General features: G+C 43.8%; 1 protein-coding gene across 1 annotated transcript in view; it reads right to left on the bottom strand.

Moving 5' to 3' along the window:
• Window positions 1-12,242, bottom strand: part of CDH26 (cadherin 26) — an 85,374-nt gene that overhangs the window by 60,330 nt on the left and 12,802 nt on the right. Inside the window, exon 2 of the mRNA XM_033962608.1 lies at window positions 2,401-2,523. Within this exon, the coding sequence (XP_033818499.1) occupies window positions 2,401-2,523 (123 nt within the window). The remainder of the gene's footprint in view (window positions 1-2,400; window positions 2,524-12,242) is intronic.

Raw genomic sequence — 12,242 nt, forward strand, 5'->3', positions numbered from 1 at the left:
TTTGTGCTCATCTTGTTTGTCCTTGGTTTGGTCCTTTTTCCATTCTCTGAACGATGCTTTCTTGTCACTTATCGCCTTTCTTACTGCATTTGTTATCCACACTGGGTTTTTTGTTCGATTCTTCTTGCACCCTTTCCTAAACCTGGGGACGTACAGGTTCTGTGCTTCATGTACCGTGCCCTTGAGCAGGGACCAGGCTTTTTCTACGGTCTCCATCTTCCCTGAGCTGTTGCTGAGTTTCTTTCCTACCATTTTCCTCATGGCCTCGTAGTTCCCTTTTCTGTAATTGAGTGCTGTCGCTGTGGTTTTCTTCACTTTTGGCGTTCCTATTTCTAGCTTGCAATGGATCATGTTGTGATCGCTGTTTCCTAGTGGTGCTAGTACTACCACCTCCTTTACGGGTCCCCCTAGCCTGTTAAGGATTAGGTCAAGAGTGGCTTCTCCTCTTGTTGGTTCCATGACCAGCTGTTCCAAGAAGCAGTCCCTTATAGCTTCCAGGAATAAATTACATATGCCGAAACACATGTGATATAAAACTTCAACTCAATAGAAAATCTTTATGACATCTGATTCGAATGTCCCTCTAACATAATACCACAGGTGGCACATGCACACACTTACAATGTCCAATTTTGTCTTGCCTAAAGTGAGTCCAAATATCCAATCAGCACTATTGCTCTTTCAAATTTTGACTCCTATAGAACATAAGAATAGCCTTACTAGGTCAGACCAATGGTCCATCAAGCCCAGTAGCCCGTTCTCACGGTGGCCAATCCAGATCACTAGTACCTGGCAAAAACCCAAGGAGTAGCAATATTCCATACTACCAATACAGTGGCTTCCCCCATGACTTTTCCTCCAGGAACTTGTCCAAACCTTTCTCAAAACCAGCTACGTTATCCGCTCTTACCACACAACCTCTGGCAATGCATTCCAGAGTTTAACTATTCTCTGAGTGAAAAAATATTTCCTCCTATTAGTTTTAAAAGTATTTCCCTGTAACTTCATCAAGTGTCCTCCAGTCTTTGTAATTTTTGATGGAGTGAAAAATCGATCCACTTGTACCCGCTCTACTCCACTCAGGATTTTGTAGACTTCAAATCATATCTCCCCTCAGCCGTCTCTTTTCCAAGCTGAAGAGCCCTCTCCGTTTTAGTCTTTCCTCATATGAGAGGAGTTCCATCACACATTCCATCTCCCTGAAACATGCATGAGTCTGTAACATTGCACCCTCTGGACAGCACCGCTAAATGTTTCCTCTGACTATCCGATAATGCCGAGGAGGTCAGTGAGCAAAGCTGAGGAGGAGCTGGCACATATCCAGATAGCGAACATTTTTATCACCGTTATCCACATAATTTGCTGTAGCACATTAAAAAAAAAAGGCTGTCCTATGTGTATACAAATTGTCTAACCGGATAGCAGCTTAGTACTTAACACAATGCTAACTGCAAACTCTGTCACTATTTGGATACTGTCGCTGAATTTCTGGATTTATTTTACCCAAGGCTGCAGGTTAATTTCCTACTTATTTCCTTGTGTGAATTAGAGAAGCTGCAGGCGCCTTTGTCCACTGAGGGATGTGCCATAGGAGTCCCTGGTCTGCTCAGATTTTTCAAGCATAGACTGCTCTGGTTCATGGCCTTAACAACTTCAGAATTCTCAAGAGGTCATCGGCCAGGCAACAACAGCATAAGCAGGGAGAGTAGATGGCATGGATCGACAGTCTGGATCAGTAGCATAGCCAGACCTGTTATTATGGGTGGGCTCCCAGTTATGTTGGGTGGGTCTTCCCAAACCAGAACCACCACCACCACACCTACTTTATCCTGCATCTTACCTTCTCTTCTTCTGCCACCCTGGATTTGGCATTTCCTGCCACCTTCTCTTGTCCACAGCACGGCAACTCCCACTCCCCGTGTACCTCAGTTCCTGGGCAGCTGTCGTGATGAGCATCCGCTCCCTGCGCCGGCCTCCACAGGCTTTCCTCTGTCATGTCCCACCAGAAAGAAAACAGGAAGTGACATCACAAGGGTGGGGCACAGCAGAGGGTAGTCTGCAGAGCCGGCTCACGCAGCTGATGCACGTCGCTGCCCCTGCCTGCAAGGATGTTAAGGTACACTGGGAAGGGGGAAGTTTAGAGAGGGGGGGAGATGCTAGGCTGTGGGCCAGTGTGCTGGACAAATGGTAGATCCAGATGTGGGAGAGAGTGGAGAAAGGAAGCCACTGCTGACTTATCATGGGTGGGCCTGAGCCACGAATGGGTGGGCCAAGGCCCACCGGTAGCTATGCCACTAAGCTAGATAGTCATAGGGTCTTTATTTGCCTTCATTTTTATATATTTCAGTGTAGGAAGTTGTCCACAGATCATTCAGTAGAAACACAGACAAATTTCCTTACGTCTCCAGCGAGCTTTGGGAAGGGTCCAGAGTCCTCTTCTTCAATCACAATAGTAGTGAGAATCCATCGCCTTTTGAATCTCTGCAAAGGCCAGAGGCCGCTGGACTGGCTATAGTACTGGATCTATTGGGATAAAGCAACAGCAATAGTCTTAAATATCATTCCAAGCAAAGTTTATTTTGCAACTCTTGTAGAATTTTAGGAGCCCTTTTCTGAACCATATTTGTGCTCTCAGTACCCCTTTGAAAGCAGTAGGGAAGTGGTAAAGAAAAGGATTACTAAAGAGTTAACAAACTTAGAGGCCCTTTTACAACTGCAGGAAGCTCTAACACGTGTTCACCACAGCAAACAATGCCTTACTGCAGGGGGCACTGAGGTGTCCCACAGTAATTTGTTACCCAAACACTGAGAAATAAAATTTAGTTTTTAGCACTGGGGGCAAGTCTGGGCAAGAGTGGGCGTGTTCTATTCTAATTCTTTATAATTCCGGGAGCAGGGAAATTTGCACAATTTTAAGAAATTACTGAAAAAGTATTTGTTTTGTAAGATGAAATATGGGAACTGAAGTTTCATGATAATTGTAAGTGCTGGCCGCTGATATGCAGTGGCGTACCTAGGGTATGTGGCACCCGGGGCCCATCATTTTTTGACACCCCCCCCCATGTAAAAAAATATTTTTTGTAATGACCATGAAACGGAATAAATGGTCAGAATAGAAACAGGCAGTGAAAATTTTCTTATATTCCAAACATAACATAACATAAATTATGTCTGAATTGTTATGACATCAGAAGTACATATGGAGTAGTTGCAGGTGATGCTTGGGACAGTTCTGATTGTGTTAGTTCGGTTTTATGTGTTTTTTGAATAGAAGGGTTTTTATTTCTTTTTGAAGGTTTTGCAGTATGTGGTCGATGTCAATTGGTTGTAGAGTTGGGGGTCGAGTGTTGCAGCTCGAATGGTTAGGAGGTTGTCGAACAGTTTTTTTCTTTTGACGTTTTTGGTTGGAGGGTGTTTGAATGGTGCGTGAGTTCTCCTATGTCTGGTTGAGGTGGATTGAATTATTTAGCTGAAGAAATTAGTTACCCCCTCATCCCACACACATTAATTCTCTTCCATTTTTGTTCCCATTATAAAAAACACTGATAAGTTCCCAGAAAAAAAATACATTAAAATAAGAAGTGAAAACAAAGGCCCCTACAGATGAGAACATAACATAAGAATAGCCTAACTGGGTCAGACCAATGGTCCATCATGCCCAGTAGCCCATTCTCATGGTAGCCAATCCAGGACACTAATACCTGGTCAAAACCCAAAGAGTAGCAACATTCCATGCTACTGATCCAGGGCAAGCAGACACTTCCCCCATGTCTTAATAACAGATTATGGACTTTTCCTCCAGGAATTTGTCCAAATCTTTCTTAAAACCAGCTACACTATCTGCTTTTACCATAACTTCTGGCCACTTCATTTTTAAGTTTAGATCTTTCCTTTCAAACAGAGAACTTGCTAGATGTCAAATACAGCACAAGGTAACTTCACATGGACTTAGCTGTGCAGGAAATGTGAATCTCCTCATACACCCACCATATAGTGCAAAAATGTGCAAAGGTCTGTTTTTTTCTTTCGATCACTACATAGCCTAATGCCACACAAGCAGCGCTGTTACAAACATATTCTGTAGGTCAATGCTAAGGATAACAAAGTTTCCTTCCTTGGACCAGAAGGAGATACTGCTAAACCACTGGAAGAGATCCCAAAACAACACCCAAAGACCCACTCAGTGTGTGAACCAGTTGAGTGGAGTGGACTAACTGGGGGGTGGAAATGGGCCCGGAGTTTGCTCAGCAGAATTTCCCAGACCACCTCTTCCTCTCAACACATTGACACGCTGCCACCACCACCACTAGGAACACCTCACTATAAACTTTATAAAACACATTATTATATTTTCTTATAAAGCACATATTTTAACTGAACTCTCTGACATCCTCAGCCTTTCCATTCACAAAAATAGAAGGAAGAAAAGTTCCCATTTCCTGCTGTCTCATGTCCCCGGCCTATACAATATTTTTTTTCTGCAGACCCTTCAAAAGTCTGACCAAATCCTCGTTTCACTTGCATTATAAAGTACTGAGGATGCCATCTCTCCCCAATCCCAGGTCCTAAAGTCTAAGACAGTAGCGCAAACTAATGCTGCCAGATTCAGGAAAAAAAATTTTGATTCGATTCAGCCTATTGAATTGGTTTTTCAATTCGATTTTCCTGCCCAGTTGGGTGATTTTTTCAAAACTCCTGGTGGATTTTTCACCCCCTTTGGCTTCTCCTAACCACACTGGCGCTGTGGTGTAAATAAAATAAAGAAACAAAAAGGACTTTTCCTCTTTCTGTTAAATCCTAGCTCACGTTTTCAGTCCAACACCAGCTCTGTCAGGATACACATTTCAAATCTGACATATTATAATCACAAAACAGAAAATAAAATTAATTTTTCTACCTTTTGTTGTCTGGTTATATTTCAAATCTTGTTGGTCCAAGGCTCTGGTTTTCTTCTGATAACTTGGGGTCTCCTTCTTTCTTCTTTCTGCATGCTAACCATCCATCTGCCAACTCTGTCCTCCCTTTCCATTTCCCTTCCCTCCCCAGGAAGTCTGGTATCTTTCCTTTTTTTCATCTCCCTCCACAGATCCACCTTTTCTTAACTACCCTTTCATCCGGCATCTCTCCCTCCTTCCCCACCACCCAAGTCCACCATCTCTCCCTTTCTTTTCCCAATTACCCTCCTATCCAGTATCTCTATCCCTACTCCACACCATCCCTTGTGTCCAATTTCTCTCCCTTTCTGTTCCTTCCCTCCCTAAATCCCATGGTCCATCATCTCTCTCCCTCTCCTCTATTTTCAGACCCATTATTTCTTCCTCCCCCCCCAAAGTTTGGCATATGCACGTCTCTTTGAACACCCTCTTCCCTCCATGTACTTCTAAACCAGGGTCCCCCCCCCCCAAAGGCCTGTCCCCCCTTAAAGGTCTGCCTGTCTCCCCTTGAAGGCCTGCACCCCCCTTGAAGGCCTGTCCCCCCCTTGAAGGCCTGCCTGCCTGTCCCCCCCCTTGAAGGTCTGCACCCCCCCGAAGGCCTGCACCCCCCGAAGGCCTGTCCTCCCCCCCTTGTAGGCCTGTCCCCCCCTTGTAGGCCTGCCTTCCTGTCACCCCCTTGAAGGCCTGTCCACCCCCTCTTGAAGGTCTGCACCCCCCCAAAGGCCTGCACCCCCCTGAAGGCCTGTCCCCCTTTGAAGGCCTGCACCCCCCGAAGGCCTGAACCCCCCGAAGGCCTGCACCCCCTGAAGGCCTGCACCCCCCTTGAAGGCCTGTCCCACCCCCTTGTAGGCCTGTCCCCCCCTTGTAGGCCTGTCCCCCCCTTGAAGGCCTGCACCCCCCCCCAGGCCTGTTCCCCCCTTGAAGGCCTGTCCCACCCCCTTGTAGATCTGTCCCACCCCCTTGTAGGCCTGTCCCCCCCTTGAAGGCCTGTCTGCCCCCCCTTGAAGGCCTGTCCCTCCCCCTTGAAGGTCTGCACACACCCCCAAAGGCCTGTCCCCCCCCTTGAAGGCCTGCCTGTCCCCCCCCTTGAAGGCCTTCCTGCCTGTCTGTCACCCCCCTCCTCCTTGGAAGCCTGCCTGCCTGCCCGCCCGCCCCACCCCGAAGGACCGCTCGCCCCCCTGGCCTCCCCGCACCACTATGAAGCAGCACTACCTATGCTCCCGGCCTTGCCGTTCAGTCCCCCCCCCCACCACCCCCGAAGGACCGCTCGCCCCACTGACCTTCCTGCACCACCTATGAAGCAGCCGCAGCAGGATCCCGACGTCAGCGATCTCTGCGCTGCTTAGGCGCTGCTTCCTGCGCCGTGTTCCCGCCCCTCCTCTGACGTCAGAGGAGGGGCGGGACCGCGGCACAAGAAGCAGCGCCCAAGCAGCTCAGGTATCGCTGAAGTCGCGATCCTGCTGCGGGCTGCTTCACAGGTGGTGCAGGAAGGTCAGTGGGGCGAGCGGTCCTTTGGGGGTGGTGGTGGGGGGAATGAACGGCAAGGCCGGGAACACACCCTCATGGCTGGCACCCGGGGCGGACCGCCCCCCCCTTAGTACGCCACTGCTGATATGTATTATTTGTGTGTATTGCATGGGATGTAATAATATTATATAAGTACTTTCTGGAGCCTGCTTTGTATAAAGCTAGATATAAGCCAATAAACTATAAACTATCAGTTTGTGGTTATTGCCATGTGCTAACCAATTAGCTTATGCAAGTCCCTACTGCCTACAAAATAGTTGGAAGTGGGGGCCTGTGCTAATGGCCATGCACTAATGGAAAAATTAGCACAAGGCCATTAATATGAAAAATAGGAAAACTGACCATTTTACCTAGGATTACCAGACGTTCGGATTTCCGCGGACATGTCCTCCTTTTGAGGACATGTCCAGGAGTCCATCTGGGTTTTGAAAAGCCTCCTCAGGTCAGCCATGTGCAGCGTGCTAATGCCGCTGCCCGGAATGCGGCCCTGTGTGGCTGAAGGCTGGAAGGATCAGCCCTGAAGGAGGTAACTAGGATCTCCCACTGATCCAGAAGGCTTCTCTCTGACATCAGCTCTGACATCAGCGGGAAGCCTTTTTGGGCCGGCTTCTGCGGATGGGGGAATACAGGAAGGAAGGCATGGGATCCCAGGGGGCAGGCGGCGCTTCAGCAGAGGGGGGCAGGCAGGAAGAAGGGCATGGGATCCCCAGTGGTGGTGGTGATTAAGGAGAAAGGGGGGGCGGGAGACCCGCACAGTGCCACATACCCTCAACAAGCAGCTCATGTACCCCTAAGGGTACGCATACCGCATGTTGAGAAACTCTGTTCTACAAGGTCTAGGATTGATTCTTGTTCACTATCCATAGTGAAAGTTTCAAGTTTATTAAAAAAAAATTTTAAACCGCTTAATCAGGTTTCTAAGTGGTGTACAATATAAAATTTACATAAAATCAGTTTAAAAAGTCAGGGATACTAGACAAAACCAAAGTGGCTTAATAAGACACATAATAAGACACATGGACTTACTTCAGACATTAGGAAAGAAAGGGAAGAACTACAATTGACAATGTTATTGCAAAATAAATCATTGGAATAACAATCGTGAAAGAAAAAGCAAAACAAAAAAAGGAAAATACAATAGGTTAAGGTAAAAGGTGATAAAATGTGTTTGTTTTTGTCCTTAAGAGGACAGTTATTGTCCAAAGGCATCCTGGAACAAAAATGTTTTTAATTTTGATTTGGAAATTTAGATATGGAAATGGGCCCATCTCTAACTATGATTGTTAATTGTTCCAGAGCTTAACTATTCTCTGAGTGAAAAAATATTTCCGCCTATTGGTTTTAAAAGTATTTCCCTGCAGTTTCATCGAATGTCCCCTATTCTTTGTAATTTTTGACGAAGTGAAAAATCGATCCACTTGTACCCATTCTACTCTGCTCAGGATTTTGTAGACTTTAATAGGAGAAAATATTTCATTCAATATTTAATTATGTTGTGGAATTTGTTTCCAGTGGATGTGAAAAAAGCAATGGATTTTAAAAAGGTTGAGAAAAATTCATGAAGGCATGAACCATAAACCATTATTAAGGTAGGTATGGGGAAAGTCAGTGCTTATCCACAGGAGTGGGTAGCATGGAATCTTGCTACTTTTTGGGATTCAGCGAGATATTGGTGACCTGGTTTGCTGCTGTAAGAAACAAGAAACCTGGCTAGTTGGACCTTTGCTTTGACTCAGGATGGCAGTTATGTCATGTCAAAATTCAGTGCAGGTAGGCTCTAAACTAAAACTAACTAAACTAAAAACTTAGCTTTATATACCCGGTCATCAACCAAAGGAAGCTCGATTCGGTTAACAATAATTAAAAAATGCTACAAAGATAAACAATCAAGAATTTCAATGGGACTAATTTCCGAAGTGTTTAGCAAATAGGAAAGTTTTTAAAGATTTAGGGAAAAATTGAAAAGGACTAGGACCAGGAAAAGAATTCTAAATGGTGGTAGCATAAGTATTGAAACAAGGCATAGTGGATCTGGCTGGGATTTGTCTTTGGGTACTGTTCTGTTGATCACACTGATATCTGATCACATCAACAATTTCTATGCTGGCTCTTTCTTCCCCTCATTTAACCTATAGAAAATATTTGAGTTCTTGTTTCTGAGGAACACAACTGGTTGATTCTTGCACTGCCAACAAGCTCCACCAAATAAATCACACACCTAGTATATCAATCAATATGTGTTTCTTTTACATTAATTCCTCTTATCCCTTCTTTTCTTCCAAGCCATAGGGCAGGAGAGAGCGAGATTTAGAAAGGGTCAGATGTAGGGCAAGCAAACAGGACTGGTTTCCTATGAAGGAACCTGTTCTCATTTATTGTTATGGGATATTGCAAGGACATTAGTTTTGTGTGATTACCCATCTAAAGCAACAGAGAAAAAAATGATTTTATTTGCCCGCTAAATCAATTTATATTTAGGACTAAATTCTTTTTTTTTTTTTTTCCAATTCTTTATTCATTTTCAAAATTACATAAAGTGTAAGTATATATCCAATCACATTAACAATACATATATCACTTACATTCTATCTTTTGTTTATTACATAAATTCTTAACCCTCCCCCTTCCCACCCCTCCCTACAACATAATCCATAATAATATAAATACACATCAATACCATAATCCCCACCCTATCCATTTGAACTGATATATTTAAGGGAAACATTTTCAATTACTCCGTACAATGAGATCTAAGCGCTATTCTATTTTTTTTTTTTAATTCTTTATTCATTTTTAAATCTTACAACAAGTGTACAAATAATAAAACATTTAAAATTAAATACATCACTTGAATTTCTTTCTAGTATAACATCAAATAAATACATTTATTCCCTTCCCACCCACCCTTTCCTTTAGCATTCAATCAAAAATATACAAATATAAATATTCTTTACTAATTTAGGCGTTGAAAAATAATGAGATCTAAGCGCTATTCTATGAAAGTACACCAAGTTGGGTGCCATTTAAAGACTTGGGCTTAGCGCTGGGATCTGCGCCCAACTGGAACCTGGATCTGCCACATTCTATAACCCTGCGCGCAAATTCTAGAAATGCCCCTGACCCATCTGCGCCCCTTCCATGGCCACACCCACACTTAAAAATTTGCACACTCATCCTTACAGAATGCCGACTAGGAAGAAGTGTGCTTAAATGCAAATTGTTGCTAATTAGTACCAATAATTGATAGTGGCTAATGGAGGAGTGGCCTAGTGGTTAGAGCAGCTGCCTCAGCCCCCTAAGGTTGTGAGTTTGATTCCCACTGCAGCTCCTTGTGCCTCTGGGCAAGTCACTTAGCACTTCATTGCTCCAATTACAAAATATGTGCCTTTCTAAAATATGTAAACCACTTTGATTGTGTACACCACATAGGAAAAGCAGTATATTAAGTCCCATCCCCTTACCAATTATTGACACTATTAGCTCATTATTCAATTAAATTACATGCACAAATTAAACATATGCCCCTCCACGTACAGCAACAGCAGACATGTAACTATACTGTATAGGCAGGTGAATGTGTGCCGCTTTGTCTGTCTGCAGACCTACATTTATCAAGTGTTAAAGACCTTAGGTATCTGGCCAATTGGAGTCTTAGGCCACTCCTACTACATCCCAGGATGCACTGCGAAGGGGAAGGCCTGCCATTTTGGAAGAGGCAGGCCTGCCAGCAGGAGGGAGTGGGCATCCCTCTGTAATGATAACACTGTATCAGCACCAGCAAAATGCGGTCTGTTTTTGCCACCAAGCCAGCAGCTGTTGGGGAAGTAGTTTCTTCATGAAATGTTGCCAAGTCTCAGGAATTCCTGCACTAAAACGTTTTCATTTTAGCCATTTCAGGAATCTTTTCTTAGTCTGGAGAGAACACCATTCCACTTTCAGTCATTTTGTGGAGAGATGCAAAAAGCAAGAGGCAGAGACTCATTTTGTGTTATACTGAGGGTCTTCTAGTTCTACCTTTAGATAACCAATAATAATCTGACTTTCTCTTTGGTTCTGGTTTTTAAATGTTTTTTTGTCTGAGCAGACTTCTTCTATTCCTTTCTGCTTGTAGGTCAGTTAGAGTCAAGTGCCAGAAGCCTTAATTTGCAAATACTTAGGGTCATCCTCCTTATTTTTCTCAACTGCCAACATATCTAATCTGGTCATTACTTAAATCCAAATCATCTTTCAAGCCACAATTGAGAAAAATACTAAAACATTTTTTTCCAAATTGCAAATATTATCAAGGTTGAAAAGGCTATTAAATATGAATTATTTTTATACAGTAGTTAAAAGTCTTGTGACACTATCCCCCTCTTCTACAAAGCTGCGCTAGCAATAATGGCCTCAAAGCCTATAGAGATTTAAAGGGCTTCGGGGCTGTTGCTGTGCAACTTTGTAGAAGAGGGGGTATATTTTTCCAACTTATGTATATAGTTTCAAGTTTTCAAACTTTATTAAAATTTTGATGCATCGCAAAACAGTACTCCCCCGATATTCGCAGGGGTTCCATTCTAGGAACCCCCGCGAATCTTAAAAAACCGCAAATACGGTTTTTCGGGGGGGGGGGGGGGGGGGAGACTGGAGAGGGCAGCTGGAGAGGCAGGAGAGAGCAGCCGGAGCACCGGCGAGTGAAGGAAATCATTTGCTATATGCTCCGACTGCCTCTTCCTGTACTAAAGTCGGGCCTTACCAATCAGGAGCTGTGTGTCAAAGCAGCTCCTGATTCATGAGGCCTATCTTTAGTACAGGAAGAGACGGTCGGAGCATACAGCGAGTGATTTCCTTCACTCGCTGGCACTCCAGCTGCCCTCTCCTGCCTCTCTAGCTGCCCTCTCCTGGTCGGCGGTTTGCAGTCGGAAAATACCGCGACTGACTGGGACCATGAACTGCCGACCACAAATTCACAGGGGAGCAATGTATCTTAATTTCAAAGTATTTTATAATTAAAAACAGGGATCCAAGTTATTAAAATATCACAAAAGCATAGATATTACAAACCTGCACATAAGGTAAATGGGAAGAACCACAATAAGCATTGAAAAGAGAACATAAAAGGTCAGAACAATAGGAGGGTAGGAGCTTACTAAAAGTATGCATGATGGAGTCTCATCACAGTCTAAGTCAGTGGTCTCAAACTCAAACCCTTTGCAGGGCCACATTTTGGATTTGTAGGTACTTGGAGGGCCGCAGAAAAAAATAGTTAATGTCTTATTAAAGAAATGATAATTTTGCATGAAGTAAAACTCTTTATAGTTTATAAATCTTAACTTTTGGCTAAGTCTTAATAATAATATTGTAATTTATAGCTAAAGAGATATGATCAAGAAACTGTTTTATTTTACTTTTGTGATTATGATAAACATACCGAGGGCCTCAAAATAGTACCTGGCGGGCCGCATGTGGCCCCCGGGCAGCAAGTTTGAGACCACTGGTCTAAGTAAAGAGAGAACTCAAGGTATTTTGATTTCTCGAGGCCTAAAAAAAGGAAATAGTAAGTTCTGCAAAACGAAGGCGCGAGGAAATACTATGCATGAATTATGTCTCAAAGGCATCCTTATACAGCCAGCACTTTAACAATCCTTTAAATTTAATGAGTGATTTTTCTTCTGTAATATATGCTGGTAGTGAGTTCCATATGTTGGGCGCAGCCACTGTAAAGATAGTTTCTTGTCTAGTGTTTATTATGCTTAGCGATAGGATCGCTAGTAATCTCAATCATCTTTTTTTTTTATTATTTAT

The sequence above is a fragment of the Geotrypetes seraphini genome, chromosome 11 (assembly GCF_902459505.1).
Source record: "Geotrypetes seraphini chromosome 11, aGeoSer1.1, whole genome shotgun sequence".
Lineage (NCBI taxonomy): Eukaryota > Metazoa > Chordata > Amphibia > Gymnophiona > Dermophiidae > Geotrypetes > Geotrypetes seraphini.